Below are 15,486 nucleotides of genomic sequence, written 5' to 3'. Positions count from 1 at the left end.
GGACCCTCCAGTCCCAATCTATTGCTCAAAGGCTACCCGAGGGGTCTTCGGACCAGTGATCGACAGGGACGTAGCAACTGAAAAGTTACCACCAAGCCGGTGCACCAGAGCTAGACGCTCCCTACTAGAAAAGGTTGTGAGAATCTTGGATTCGTGGCTGCCACCGCCGTTCCGCATAATCAGGTTGGAAGAGTAAGGCCGAGAATTGGTGATTACAGCCGCGGACACATGACCATTCTTGAGTACCCAGCGCTTTTTCCCGCGGAAGCAGAATGTGAAAGTACATCGATTAACCGCGGTAAGCATGGGCGTTTGCACACACCGGACGCCTTCGCTCGCTGGGACGGCTCCCGTTGAGGATGGCATTGTCTGGTGGCCTTCATTGATTGGACGTCTCCAACAATGCCGCTGGTCGTTCTATCGCATTCGCCGCAAAGGTTTCTCGCTGGGATACGTTCTGTCATGGTTGTGTTCGGGTCTGAGGGGGGAGGGTAATCTCTAGCAGGAGATAGAAGCCAATCTCTTTGGCAAGAAGGTGAATCTTGCGGGAGTTCAGAGATTTCCGACGAATACTGATGATTCGAGAAGACCTCTGCCGCGAGCAACGAGACGACGACCACAGAATGAATCGCTGCTACCGCAATCCTTTCGCACGGCCGCCGCCTCGTTCACGATCCAATGCAAAGTAAACTTCAGAGTATGACTGATATATGCCGTGGTCGCCCGGTCCATGTCACAGTCAGACTGCAGAAGATTCGTTGCAAAGGATCGCGCACCCCGCGGTCCATTTGGCTCAGCACCCAAACCTTTTGCTGGCACCTTCGTCCGTGAGAGTCGTCGTTGCTTTTGAGGGCGCAGATGAAAGTCACTTGGAAGGTCGGACCGCGGCTAAGATGCCGAAGGCGGGTTGGTGAAAAGGTGTTTGATGGTTATTGTGTGGCTGAGGAATGTTTTGAAGAAGAAGAGATTTGTTTGCGATTGAAAGAGGAGGAGGTAGTTTATAGACGAGGAGGGCGGGGCGCGAGTGGAGCCTGGCTGCCTTGCAGCTGGAGTGGGTCTTGAGGCTGGAGCGGAGCCTTGTGATGTGGTGAAGTGGCCTCGACCATTAATTAATTGTTCACTGCTTCTACCTGAGTACCCTGTCTTCACTCGTTCAGCAGCAGATTTGTCGTTCTCGAGACATTGCTCGCCTCTATAATTCCGTTATCGATAGGAGACTCCCTCGCGGCACAATTTCTCGATCGTCCGTAGCGCTATTGTGACAGAGCCGCCCTTTGTCCGAGCACGAGGCCTGTACGTCCGTCGACCCTTCGTTCAACTTTCGTAAACCCATTTCCACATCTGGCCGTGCCAGTACCATCACTTTCTTCCTAGAACCATTGACGGCGATGTGGAGATAATCGCCGCATCTCTACCTACCTACTCATCACCATGCGCTGGACGCAATGGGCATGCCTGCTGCTGGGCCTGCGGCTGTCCTCTGCCACTCTTGCTGTACGCGATCACGACCGGCATGACTACTTCGTCCTCCAATTAGAGCAGGGTCATTCTCCAGAAGTAGTCGCACAAAGGCTCGGGGCCACGTATGTTGGCCGTACGGGTGAACTCGATGGCCACTATACATTCTCCAGTCCGAAGGGGTCAAGTGAGGATGTTGACATAACATTGACGGAATTGCGACGCAGGAGGCGGAAAAGGTCAGAAGAAGGCATCATCGATGGCCCACTCAGGAAGCGTACAATGGGCCTAGAGGGCGTAGTTTGGTCGCAGAAACAAGAGCTCAGGCAAAGATTGGTGAAAAGACCTCCACCACCTGTGGGGCTACAGTCCCGTCAGAAGTCTGCAGAGCAGCAGACTCAAGACAAGAGCGTTGAACAACAAGAAGCTATACAAAGGCTAGACCAGATTGCTACTCAGTTGGACATCGGGGATCCAATATTCAAGGAGCAGTGGCATCTTTTCAATCCTATACAACTCGGTCACGACATGAACGTTTCTGGCGTCTGGCTGCAGGGCATAACCGGACAGGGAGTGATCTCTGCTGTCATCGATGATGGGCTTGACATGTACAGTGATGATCTCAAGGCCAACTACTATGCAAATGGTTCCTGGGATTTCAATGACCCGGGGCCAGAACCTCGACCTAGATTGTTCGATGACAAACATGGGACAAGGTGTGCTGGAGAAATCGCTGCGGTCAAAAACAACATTTGTGGCGTGGGCATGGCATACGATAGCAAGATTGCTGGCATCAGAATCTTGTCGAAGCCGTTGACCGACGAAGACGAGGCGACCTCGATCAATTATCACTACCAGGAGAACCAAATTTACTCGTGTTCTTGGGGACCTCCGGATGACGGAAAGACTATGGAAGGGCCCAGCGTACTGATAGAGCGTGCTATAGTGCAGGGTGTTCAGAAAGGGCGTAATGGTCTGGGTTCGGTGTTCGTATTTGCTGCAGGAAACGGTGCCAACTACGATGACAACTGCAACTTTGACGGCTATACCAACAGCATCTACTCCATTACTGTCGGAGCGATCGATCGAGCTGGAGAACATCCCTACTACTCCGAGTCTTGCTCGGCGCAACTTGTCGTGACGTACAGCTCTGGCCATAACGATGCCATCCACACCACCGATGTCGGCAAAGACAAGTGCAACACTGGCCATGGCGGCACGTCAGCTGCGGGTCCGTTGATGGTTGGTACTGCAGCGCTTGCTCTAAGCGTTCGACCTGATCTCTCATGGCGTGATCTGCAATGGCTTTGCGTTTTGAGTGCCATTCCTGTGCACGAAGAAGATGGGGATTGGCAAGATACAGCAATCGGAAAGAAGTTCAGTCACATGTACGGCTATGGCAAGATCGATGCTTATCGATATGTAGAGCTGGCAAAGAATTGGGAAAGCGTCAAGCCTCAAGCGTGGTACGACTCGCCCTGGATCAGTGTGCAACACCCAGTCCCCGAGGGTGATCAAGGGCTCGCGGCGTCCTTCGATGTCACGCAGACTATGATCAACAAGGCCAATCTGGAGCGCATTGAGCACGTCACGGTCACCATGAACGTGGAACATACGCGAAGAGGCGATCTGAGTGTGGAGTTGAGGAGTCCGGAGGGTGTTGTCAGTCACCTTTCAACGCCTCGTCGCAACGATGCTGCTCGCGCAGGCTACGTAGACTGGACTTTTATGTCTGTGGCGCACTGGTATGTTTTCTCGTCCAGAAGGCCACTGATTGGTCACTAATAATATCTAGGGGTGAGAAAGGTGTTGGAACTTGGACCATCATCGTCAAAGACACCAACCTCAACGAACATAATGGGACTTTCATCGACTGGCGAATGAAGCTGTGGGGCGAGGCTATCGATGCAAACATCCAAGAACTTCATCCGATGCCCGATGAACACGACGACGATCACGAAACGGCGAGCGCGATAGTCACCACCACTAGCATTAGCGCGAATCCTGCCTCGCACGCTACTCCACCTCCAGGGAACCCTACAGACCACATCGATCGACCAACCAAACCTAAGCCAGGGGCTTCAGACTCTTCGACAAGTCCCGGCAGCCCGACAGGGACCGGCGCACCCGACACGACGACCTCCTCCGCACCCGATGCCACAAAGAGTGACTCAGACAGCTACCTCCCATCGTTCTTCCCTACATTCGGCGTCTCAAAGAAGACGCAGGTCTGGATCTACGGGTCGATCGGCCTCATCATCGTGTTCTGCGCTGGCCTGGGGGCCTACTTCCTCGTCCAGCGGCGCAAGCGCCTCAAGAATTCACGCGACTATGCTTTCGAGATGGTCGATACCGTGGATCCTGATGAGTCGAAGCAAAGGCTGAGGGGTGGACGAGCCAGAAGAGGCGGCGAGCTGTATGATGCGTTTGCGGCGGGAAGTGATGATGATGACGGTGGAGGATTTTCAGACGATGAGGATGAGAGGTACGAGGACACGCCGACGGGGAGTAGTGGGAGTGGTGGAGGGAATGGAGGCGGGAATGGCAGAGAGCCTCATTAAAAGGTCGTTGGAATGTGATCCGTCTTGACGTCCATTGAAAAGTTGTACTTCTACACATACGGTGGTACAAAATGCCCAACGTCACGAACCTCTACTTCTTTATTTTGCTGGCCTAAATCATGTAGTCATTTGAAATAGATAGCCCTATATTATCGGTAGATCTGCTATATGATCCCTGTCTGACCAAATCATTCCCCAGTGTCTGACGGAGTGACTTCCTCCTTCCAAATTCGCTATTGCATGCTTCAACATTCGCTGGTGATTGCTGTTCGTTATTTATCGTCAATCCAAGCTCAAGCGAGACATAGCACGTGGTGACAGCACAGAAGAGCCAGCAGGAAAGTCAGCTTTTAGCGGCTGAGGAAAGCATACCTGACACTGGCGGGCAGGTATGGGCTGTGGGCCATGGCCCCTATGCACCGCAGACAAACTACCGCGTAGAGTAGAGTGAATAGAACTTCAAACCATTGAGCTCCTGATCTGCCTCTGATCATCTTGTACTCCTGTGAAGGTCTTCAACCTCGAGCCAAGAGTGTCTTCTCTCCTGTTGTAGCCGTAAAATTGCCTTTCGTCTGTCTTAGGTTGCAGTTGAGACCCTGACGCAGTGAGCAGGAAGGCGACGATTACATCACTTACGGCAGGAAGTCATCTCGCGGAGGCAGCGACGACGAGCAGAGCGAATGCCATGGTCATCTATCATCAATCCTAAGCTCTATTCCCTCCCTCCGATGGTCGTGTATGACCAACATGAGCTACAAAAACATAATATCATGGTTGAACTGAGGCGCCAGACCCGGCCATCAGCACCACCGCCCACAACCAACGAGAATGATCCGCACGACTCGTCCGACGCGACATCATTACGATCGAAACGAAATCGAGCAGTATCAGCTGTCAACGGCGAGCAACAGCAGCACCAGGAATTGCACAAACGCCGCAAGCTCGCCAACAACCTGCAACCCCAGAAACTGCGCATCCCACTTCGCGGCAGGACTGGACTACAGCCAAAATATACAAAATCTGCTCCTGAGAAGAGCAAATACAGTCACCAGTCTGCCGGTGAATTGCCTACGCCTGCTACATCGATCGATAGCCCCACACCGAAAGCACAGTATGATCAGTTCCGAAGAGTCGAGGAGAAAGCTAGAGCCTCTATCCGCGAAAACAAGACTGGTGATGCCGACAACAAGAACAATGACCGGCGTAGGCTGCGATCCGAGCATGGCGGCACACGTATCAAGACAGAGTTGGCCCAATTCATCCCGAATTTCGAGGAGATGCTCAGCCTGGAGCCTCCTGATCCTAGTATGTCTCTACAGCATCATCCTCCGCCCCTAACCACTAACGATACGCCCACAGCCGCCCTGACAGCACACACACGCGTCACCCTCCTCAACGACACCCCAGACTATGACCCTCCGCCACCCCGCTCCGACCCCTTCGCGCCCACAAACCCCTCCACAACACCGAGATCATCCCCATCCCCTCCCTGTCTGCCCCTCATCGGCGGAACTCCTCAGACCCTATGGCCGAAGACCGGTATCTCAAGAGTCACGCCAAAGCAGAGCGGCACGAAAAGCACATGAAGAGTGGTGAACGAGAGCGTAGTCAGCACGAGAAATACCAACTCTCTCGTCTGCTGGATGACCTTCGTGGCCCTGATTGGCTGAAGACTCTTGGTATCTCTGGCATCACTGACTCAGAGAAGAAACGATATGAGCCTAAGCGAGCGCTAGTGATTCAGGAGATCAAGGCTCTTATCAACAAGTTCGATAGGTGGAAGGAAGAGGAGAAGCGGCGGAAAGCGGAGAGGGATCAAGCCTTGGCGGAGGAGGCTGAGGCTGCCGAGCAGGAGGAAAGTGAGGACGAGAGTGAGGATGAGGTGGCGAATAGTGAACGTAGCGCTTCCACTGCGCCATCGACGCGACAAGGTCCCGATTCCAGCGAGATTGACGAGCTGGCTTCTGCTCAGTTGCTTGGCGAGGCAAGAGGCGCCAAAGGTGCTTCAGCAGCCGGCAGATTAGGCGTCAAGGACTCGAGCAGCAACAAACGCCGAAGACGAAACGGTGTCGGTCACAGTCGCACCACCTCTCGAAACGACTCGCCCGCAAAGCACTCCGCCTCCGTCACTCTACCGCCACCACCACCACCGCCGCCTCCACCAGAGAAACCAATTACCTCATTCTTCGCAAAACGTCACCTCCGCGATGCAGCCATCGCAGGCCGACAACGTGGACGCACCGTCCTTGCGTTCGGCCACCCTATACCTGAGATGGTGCCGATCGAGGAGGCGGAAGTGCTGGAGGAGGGTGTGCCAGCGCGGGAGTTCCGGCTGCCGCAAAGCATACTCACGGAAGATGCTATTAGAGCTAGTCAGCGCAGTGGGAGGAGGCGGAGGAGAGATACTGATGCAGCTGCCGCTTAGGATGGGCCTGGCTTGACTGATGGAGCTCATAGTGTGAAACCGGAGATGGACATTGGTTGTGATGTATCATTAGCGATCATTAGGGTTTGCACTGCGCTAGGCGTTCTGGAAAAGGTTCTGTCTGGTAGGACAGGGTAGTCGTTTGTTTGGTCCACAGCAGAGCGATGAGTTCGTGGTGGCAACATGGCTATACAGAAAGTCCATAAAAGGCAAAATGGTTATGGCAAGGAATGGCATAAATACGACCAACGGCTCCGTATGCTCCATTCTACAACACACTCAAAGTGGAAGGCCTCTCCTGGCATCATCTTTCTGAGTCCCGCCCGGATCACAGCCCGCACTCAAGCCGTTGTTCGGATCATGCTCAGGCTTTCTTGATCACGCTGCTCCATCTCGAACCAGAACTTCCGATCGTGTCTTTCTCGATCATCCTGTCTGGCCTGACACCAGCCGCTTTCGCATGCATGGCCTGACTCGGTAGCGCAGGTGGGAGCCTGTGAGCTTATCACTGCTCACACGTATTGCAACCCCCAATGTCCCCACAGCTCAAAAAGCAGCTCGTGCCACAGTTCTGACAGGTGCATGCATTGCTCCAGGATAGTTCTGAAGGCACTATTGAATTCCGAGTCAGCTCATCAGAATGTCTCAGCTTCAGCAAACGCCGGGATTTTAGCAGCAAAACGGCTATAGGTGAGTACTGACCCCGAAGCGGCCTTCTGGACACACCACTTGTGGAACGTCCGCGCCGCCCGGGCAGCCACGAGGGACTAAATGGTGGCTTGTGGTCTCCTCTAGACTTGGCAAAGCCGTGACAGCTGGCAGGCTGAGCGCTGTAAACGAGGTGAGGATTGCTGTGAAGTGCATTGTTCCTTTTGGCCGACTGTGTTTGGACGAGGAGGATGAAAGGTTAAGCACATTCACACTCAGGTGAGTTGAGGCGAGATTCTTATAGGGCGACAAACACTCCCTCCAGAAGAGCGGCTCATCATGTCATACAAGAAGCTGAGGTACCTACGCAACCTGTGCGACCACGGCAGAAACATCCGGGCGCGGTATCTGTCGACAACAGCCAACGCTTCCAGAGCCGTCTGGGGCCAGGTGACACGTTCCATGGCTGCTAGATGGCCGCCTCGATCGTCAGTACATCATCTGAGCAAAGCTCCTTCTGTAGGCAGATTCAGCATGAAATGACCACTGAAGGCCAGGCCTGACGATCATGTGTGTAGACCATTGATTGCGCTGTCACGTTCTCCATTCCAGACCTGCAGGTGTCAGGCCAGGCAGGAAGAGTCGAGATCAGCAATTCCGAAGAGTCATGGTAATCGAGATAGAATAGGGTGTGAAAATGAGCCTCAGCGTTGTCTGCACTGCGGCTCCCCTTTGCAGGAGGTGCAGTGTTTGTTGCCCCACGACGCGGGCGCCGCCGTGGCAGCATTGTTGGATTTTTCCAGTGTAAGTGGCCTACGAGGGCCAAGGCTGACTCTAGCAAAACCTCATACGGCCACGTCAACGGCGGCGAGTGGCACAAGCTACTGGTGGAGTGGACGGGGACGGGGAGCTGGTGGTTCGAGGGCCGTGTCGACAAGACCGGATGACAGTGGCTACGTGGACGCTGCAGCACCGGATGACTGATAGCTTCGCCCGAGACCGGGGTGACTAGACCTCAGCACTGATTGCCATGGGCTGTCATGATGATGTAGGAGCTGGTTTCGCCGAATGAGCTGCTCAGCGTGTTGGCGGCGATGGACATTTCATTGTCTATCTAGCGAGTGCGTGACTTGCGGGTGTGTGAACTTCAGAACCACCCAGTTCTAATCAGTCTGAGCTCCAATCAATGGGTATGACCACTCACAGACGCAATGCCGTGCTGATATTGGTCATATTAGCAGACTGCCTGAGCACGGACAAGCATGCGGGCGCATCGAGTGACTATGAAGGAACCCTTCCTCGGCGCCCAAGTGCAATCGAGCTTGGTCGTTGTTTGAATCTCGGACCACTTGTTATACTTCCTCTGTCGCAATTGGTGCACCAGCGTCTCCGCGCGTCCTTGGCCGTAGAACCACTCTCGGATCTCAAGGGCACATCCTGAGATCAAAGTCTACCGCTAACTGCGCCTGATTCTTCCCTCAGAGCTCAGCGTTGCGCCCGCTCAGGACGGATGGTAAGCTTGAGCTTCTTCGATGACGGCCCGTGAGATCGACTCATGCCAGACTCGGCCGCGACCTCGTGGGGTTGAATGGTCATAGCGCGCTTCTTGTGTATTGATTTCTTCAACTTCGGACGGGTGGCGAGCACATCACTGTCTTCCTCGACAGCTGGGGCTGCAACTTCTTGACCATCGTGCAGCTCAGCATGTTCCTGAACATCGTCCTCCGCAGCTGCTGGTACTTTGACATCTGACTTCATCCGAGTCACCAGGGCCAACAGATCCTTGCTCACCGCGTTCAAACTCATGGTTGAAGCCGCGAGATCACCAGCGTTTGCAGGCCACTGCTTAGGCTCAGTCTCCAGATCCTCGGGCTTTGGGTCCAGCTGAGTGAGTTTCGCGTTCATCAGGTTAACGGTGGTTTGGACCTCTCTAAGCTCTGATCGTGTCTGGCTGATCGCAGATACAACTTTTTGTGCTTGTGCTTCATTCTGAGAGGCTTGGACCGCTATTTCCTCGCTTTGTCGACAGGCCTGAGTAGCTGTGTAGATGAGGTCGTCCAGCGCTTTTTGCATGCTGGCGGGTTCTTCTGTAGGGGCAGCCATGATCTCGAGAGCTCGCGAGCTTTTGCGACAGTACTAGGTGGTTCTTTCGAGCAGCACACGCGTGTCCAGGTATGTGGTCCAGCGATGTTCAACGCGATATGGCTGTAGAAAGACTGTACTCGCGCTGTGGCCGCGAAGAGAGCATTGATGTGCCGCGACATCTCTGGTGGGCGTTGATCAGGCAGCCACGGGCGCAAATTCATGATTATCACAGCGCAAGTGATGTTGAAAACGACAAGTGACATGCGTTGAAGCAGGAGCTGTGATGTCGTGGACACAGTTGACAAGGCAGCACCTGTCAGGCGATTTTTCAGCTCACGCGCTCACCCGTTCGGCTTCTCCCTAGACATCCCTCAAAACAATTATGCTAAAGCGCTCTTCCAATGTCACAAGCCCCCAGCCGAAAGTAAAAGCGCAGAATACCGCGTTTGAGGTCAACTTCAACCTCCTTTACGCGATCATCGATTCTGGCCAATTGAAGACAGAGTCTGATTAGCATCAATGACTCGGAGGCTCAAGTTCATGCAACGCAGAGCCAGTTCCTTGTAGCAGTTCAGCGGATCCGAGGGAATGAGAAGGGGATTTCGGATCACTGCGCTCTTGCCAGCTCGGTCTGCTCCCAGCACCATGTCGTTTGACCGTTCTCCCTTGGCGTCTCTTCAGCATAAATCGACTGCATCGCTCTCCCAGTCGGACCTGCGGTCTGCTGGGCCATTTTGCTCACAGCCTAAGTAGAATCGCTCCTAAGCATCTTCCTCCTGCGTAGAACGATCCTTGAACCGTGGCCTTCTGAGAAACGGCGAATGCCTTGACGCATTTATGCAAGTCTATCGATGATACCCTGGTCGGCTGAGTACGAGCACTTTGTTCGTTGCAAATCGTAAGAAACCGAAGACGGACTCTATGTTGTCCAGTAGCCGATGCCAACATGAGTAATGTAGACAGCGCCGGATGGCCAACGGCCTTCCGCGGGACCGGGTGACTAGACATCAGCAGGATCTAGCCATCGCCGGATGACATGCCATCTCAGACGAGACCGGTTGACCCGCCAGATAGGTATGCTGAAGAAAGTCGACTTGTTGACGGGTAAGTGTGGGGATGGGATATATATATGTCAAACCTGCGTGGTGAATATCGCACGTGCTGGTGGGGAACCTTCTGGCTGTTGCACGCTCTCGAGCATAGTAGAGATACGCACCAAAGCAGAATACTCCCAGGAGACCAGTGCCATGCTATACGATGTAAGTCTGCTCTCTAAGATGAATGCACAAGACCCTCATGATCATCCAAACACAGTCGCAGGTCCACAGTCCTTAGCACGCGTTGACCGCTGGGCAGCTGCTTTCGTAGATCTCTGAAGCCAGGGAGGGGGTGCTGAAGGCACACAACTGGATCACCAACTTTGCGCATTTTCAACCCAGGGAGGGCGCTGTACTATCAAGATCGTAACACGCTCACACCACGAGCAAGACTCGTTTCACGATCAAGTCATTTAGAACTAACGCTCATGTCATCTCGTTCTGACGATCAAGTCAAGACTCTCGTCCTTAAAGGCGTGTCAGTTCTACTTCTATTGCTACACTCCAAGAAGATACGTTCTGACCCACAGGGAGGCCTCTAACGGGTCCCCTTACTCATGCCAATTGGACCCTCTGAATCCTGCTGCTCAAACCTCATCGTCGTCCAAAGCCCCGTCCAGAAACTCATCGTCCTCGACTACCTGACTATAGTCAGTCTGTCCCCTCCTGTCGGCGAATGCGCCCCTACTCCTATACGGCCCAGAGCCCGCCCCAGGGAACCTGCCACCCCTCGACCCACTGCTAAGAGGCATATAGCCCCTTGCACTCCGCCACAGGCTCATAACAAGTAGTGGCGTCGCCCTCGCAACCGCTACGACCCCGCTGATCACAGCCACAGGTACTGTGATCCACGGGGACTCTCCGCTGGAGGTCGAGCCTATCGACTCACCCAGCCGGATTTGTCCCAGTCCACCGAAGCCGTCAGTCTGGTATTTGCCGTAGGCCCAGTAGCCGACGCCGCCAGCGAAGATGATAGGGATCATGATCACGAAGAATAGCGCTGCGCCAGAAAGGCCGTGCTTCTTGTTGAACTCTTCCTCGTGACCCGCGCAGGGCAGGGCTTCGGATTTGTCGAACTCGCGGCCGCCCTGGCAGGTTGTCAGGGGCACGCGACGATAGCCAGTAGGTAGAAGAACTCGATCTGGTCGGGGTTCTTCTGACAGTTGAGGCTATGGTCTGGCGGGTCGAGACCGGGAACGAGCGCGCATGAGCCGTCGGGCTTCATCTCGTAGTTGTAGTCGCATTCGAAGTCGGAGCGTGTGCAGGAGCAGTTCGACTTGATCTCGTGAAGTTGTGGAAGCGGCGTCCTGCCGTTGTGGCATTTCGCGTCGTCGCGCTTGCGGTGGTAGGTTGAGATGTGGCCGAAAAGGCAGTTGTTATCCTGGGCCGGGTGACGTGGTTCCCAAAGGTAGTAGTCCTCATTCTCAGGCTTCTCTTCGCTAAAGTTGCACTCGCGTTCTCGATCGGCAAGAGCGGAGAAGTCTAGGGCCACGGTGAAGATACCGCTGCCGCCAACTTCATCGCCCCAGAGGAGGAAGTTCATGCTGCGGTCGGACGGGACCGTAGTGATGGCGGCGATGTGCATATTCTTGTCAGAGAACTCGTGCTCGGTCCAAGACTTGCCTTCGTCGAGAGAGTAGAAGAGAGTTTTGGTCGGGGTACTTTCTGGGACGATTACAATGATTGAGCCTTGGTCGCCGTACTCGAACAGGTATGAGCCTTTCTTGATGGACCGCCATGTGATGCCAGCATCGGAGGTGATGAAAGTGTCTGTCTCGTCCGAGTCCTTGGGCAGCAACTCAGACCCAACGTTGCCAACCGCGATCATAAGGCCGACGGCACTTGGCGACGAGAATGTAGCGCTCTTGTCGGCACGCTCGGTGTACGAGTGGAGTTGTAAGGCGCAATCTGCCGTGGCGACATTCGGTGAGTTGACACATTTATAGCTTCCGCCTTCGGCTCTGTCTTTGGGAGGCGGCAGCCAAGTCCATTCGGCACCGTCGTTATGTGTGATCATCGACTTGAGCTGCTTCTTTTCACCCTTCTCGACCTTGTCGATATTTGCCACCACGTTGACCATAGCAACACCCTCGAGTCCGTGCATCTTCTCGAAGTCAACGTATCCTGGAGTGTCCCTGTTGACCCCATTAAGGACAGTCACATATGAGGTTCCGTTGCTGTTTGACTTGAGAATACTGCCATACTCCTTGTCTTTTGCTGGGTTGACGGTCACATGGAGGAACACGGCATGCGTGGAGCTGTCCATGACAGTATAGGCTTGCTGGTGATTGACCTGGAAGTTCTTGGGGAATTGAGCAGCCGCGAAAATTCTGCCATCAACGCTAGCATCCACCTTGAGTCCCTTGCCGTCGTCTTCCTTCGCGGCAACAATGATGAACTCAGCCATTGTGGCATATGCCAGGATGTCGTCGAAATGGACTTGAGGCGATTCTCTGAATAAGGTGTCGCTGGAGACAAGCTGGAGATTCTTTTCGGGATTCTCGTCCTCATATTGTTCGCAGTAAACGAGCTGTCTCAGCCTTTCATTCTCCTCTCTATCGGCCATGTTGTCATTGCCTTTCGGGATGAAATCGCACGAGCGAACGTAGCGGCGTAGTGTCTTCCAGTCGTCTCCACGATCTTCGGAGTAATAGACATTCGTGTGTCCATCTTTCGCACCAGACCAAAGCAGCCAATCTTTGTAGTCGGGATGGAACTTGAGCTTCGTTCCCGAGATCCCGGATGGCGGCTCGGGCGCATCGAAGCTGCCAAATTTGTCGCCACCGTCAACTGTGTAGTAGACTTTTCTGCCTTTGTTGCTGTCGGTCAAGAAGAAGATACGCTCCGAAAAGAATGGGTGTGGCTGGATTTGGACCACCTTCTCATCTTTCAGAATTGGTGTCCACGTTCGACCGTGGTTTTTGGTGATGTAAACGTCGTTGCCAGTTCGCATGATGACAGTTTCACCCTCCCGCTCACTTAGTCCAGACTTCTCAAGGTAGTGCCACTCATTGAAGGCATCACTCTTGAATGGAGTCTTCTCGACCCTGATCTTATCGGTGCCGGTGGATGGCTTCTCAACCGAGTCGCCGCATGGCCTGTCGATATCTTTGTCGAATGATTCGCCACCTGATCGCTCGCACTCATTACCAGGGATAAGTCGCCATCCCGAAGAAGCCTTGAACGTGTCATCTTTGTTCTTGCACGTTCCTTCAGGAACTGACAGAGGTACCGCAGGCTCGCAAGACTTTCGATCCTCTGACCGCACGAAGTTGACGTCGCATTCGAAGTCTGCCTTGGTACACTTGCAAGGCTCAAATTCTGGAACAGGATCCTTGAACTCATCATCAATGAAGCAGTCGGCATCTGGTTTCCGGCGGCGGAAGTACTGTTTATGGCCCATAATGCAGCTGGCCTTGCCATCTTCGTCGACACGGGCCGGCCACACCTCAAAGTCGTCTTTCTTGCAAGCACGTTCATGCAGGCCGCCGAAGTCGACTTTGATGATGTGCCAATCGTCATCTCTGACGCCCATGACAAGGAATTTAAGCGTCGTCGAATCAGGTGCAGTGGTGAGCACTTTGGCTCGAATCTTCACACCAAGATCCGTCTTCTCCCACTTTTGTCCATGATCGATGGACCAGTGGATCACATCAGTCTCGTCGTCATCACTGATCGCGACGAGGACGCCGCCTTGGCCACCGAATTCGTATAGATAGGGACCATCCAAAGCTTTCGTCCATGCTACGCCAGCGTTGTCTGAGACATAGAGGTCACCCTTTTCGTAAGGCTTCAGGTGCTTGCCTGTGTTACCGATGCCCATTACTATGCCAGGAGCCGGGCTAGAGAAGATTCGACCTCCTTGCCTTTGATCTGTGACGGAGTGCAAGTGGAGGTCATGCTTGTCAACTCGCATCTCTTGGAACGTGCGACCGTCGTCAAAGCTGATCTGCGATTTGACCTTCTTCTCCTCAATAGTCGACTGCTCGACCTCCTTCCAATTATCGACTGTGTTGACCAAAACGATTCCTTGTATATTGGAGATCTTCTCGAAGTCGACGCGTCCGTACTGATTACGATTGGTGTAGTCGATATTTCGGGTAAAGTATGTGCCATTTGAGTTAGAAGTGAACAGATAACCGAGCGGGTTGGAAGGTCTCGAGCCGAGCACGTCAACTTGCATGCTGTAGTTTGTGCTTTCGAGGATGGTGTATGCGCCTTCTTCGATGCGATGTTGGCCAAATTCGCAACGATGCCATTGCGATCCGTCCACTGTCACAAATAATGCAAGCTCATCTGAACCCGATGTTTTGGCGGCTGCAACGAGGAAATTTTTGGCGGGAGCCATGCTGATAATGCCCGTGATCGGCCGTCCTGAATCCAGACCAACCTCAATACCAGTGTGCCCGTCGAAGTAGTTGTCTGACATCAATAGCCTGTTATCGGTCTGCCATGGCGAGTATAGGCCCTCAGCAATGCAAAATATCCGGTTCTCGTGCAGGTCTTCTGCGTTTTCGCCGAATTGCTCGGTAGCTACAGCCCATTGGCAACCTCTTGTCATCGTACCCATAATATGGACAGTTTCGAAGTCGTCATCGGTGTAGTATGCGGCTTGCTCGCAGAGGAAGCCCGCACAGACCTCGCCATTCCATATAACTTTCTTCGCATCTCGACCGTGGAAGTTGAGTGGCGTAGAGCGAAAGATATCTGGACTGCTCTTAGACTTGAACTTCCGCCACGTCTCGCCTCGATCGGTCGTGATCCAATGCTCGGTCGATGCGCTCAAGATGTAGGCACGGTGCTTGTCCCATGGGTGCGGCCATAGGTCCCAGGCCTTGCCAGCTTGACCGTCGTCATCGACCTTCTCCCACGTCTCCCCAGCATCGGGGCTACGCCAAACGTCACCCTTGTCGCTATCTCGTCCTAGGACAACGTCGGAGTCATCGAAGTAGAAGATGTTCTCCAGCGGCTGATCAAACTTCTTGCTGGTGATCGTGGGGCCGTCCTTCTTCGCGTGAGCTAAGGAGAGCAGGAGCTGGCAAGGAGGAGAACGCCGAAGTAGTAAAGCGAGCGGATTATCATGGCGACATGAAAGCTATGGTACAACGCAAAAGAATCATACAGGGAGGCCGCTGTGAAGAAAATCAAAAATCGTGGATGGAGGGATCTATCATCGATGCCTGCGATTCAACGATTCAATGCTCGACCTGAA

General features: G+C 53.7%; 4 protein-coding genes across 4 annotated transcripts; 2 read left to right on the top strand and 2 right to left on the bottom strand.

Moving 5' to 3' along the window:
- Positions 1–1,431: 1,431 nt before the first annotated feature.
- AB675_2419 (Kexin) lies at positions 1,432–4,019 on the top strand (the record flags this gene model as incomplete). The annotated part of the gene is made up of 2 exons (XM_018142391.1): positions 1,432–3,203; positions 3,254–4,019. 2 exons carry the CDS (start codon positions 1,432–1,434, stop codon positions 4,017–4,019), a joined length of 2,538 nt encoding a protein of 845 aa, XP_018005052.1.
- A 770-nt stretch (positions 4,020–4,789) lies between these two features.
- Positions 4,790–6,444, top strand: AB675_2418 (uncharacterized protein; the record flags this gene model as incomplete). The annotated part of the gene is made up of 3 exons (XM_018142390.1): positions 4,790–5,324; positions 5,379–5,510; positions 5,540–6,444. 3 exons carry the CDS (start codon positions 4,790–4,792, stop codon positions 6,442–6,444), a joined length of 1,572 nt encoding a protein of 523 aa, XP_018005240.1.
- Positions 6,445–8,577: 2,133 nt separating this feature from the next.
- AB675_2417 (uncharacterized protein) lies at positions 8,578–9,195 on the bottom strand (the record flags this gene model as incomplete). Its single annotated transcript, XM_018142389.1, has 1 exon — positions 8,578–9,195. The coding sequence occupies one exon, from the start codon at positions 9,193–9,195 to the stop codon at positions 8,578–8,580; it is 618 nt and encodes a 205-aa protein (XP_018004781.1).
- A 1,666-nt stretch (positions 9,196–10,861) lies between these two features.
- Positions 10,862–15,356, bottom strand: AB675_2416 (Vacuolar protein sorting/targeting protein 10; the record flags this gene model as incomplete). Its single annotated transcript, XM_018142388.1, has 3 exons — positions 10,862–11,362; positions 11,389–15,279; positions 15,327–15,356. 3 exons carry the CDS (start codon positions 15,354–15,356, stop codon positions 10,862–10,864), a joined length of 4,422 nt encoding a protein of 1,473 aa, XP_018005010.1.
- Between the last annotated feature and the right edge of the window lie 130 nt (positions 15,357–15,486).

This window comes from Cyphellophora attinorum, assembly GCF_001299255.1.
Source record: "Cyphellophora attinorum strain CBS 131958 chromosome Unknown Contig2, whole genome shotgun sequence".
Lineage (NCBI taxonomy): Eukaryota > Fungi > Ascomycota > Eurotiomycetes > Chaetothyriales > Cyphellophoraceae > Cyphellophora > Cyphellophora attinorum.
This window is presented reverse-complemented; position numbering and strand designations above follow the sequence as displayed.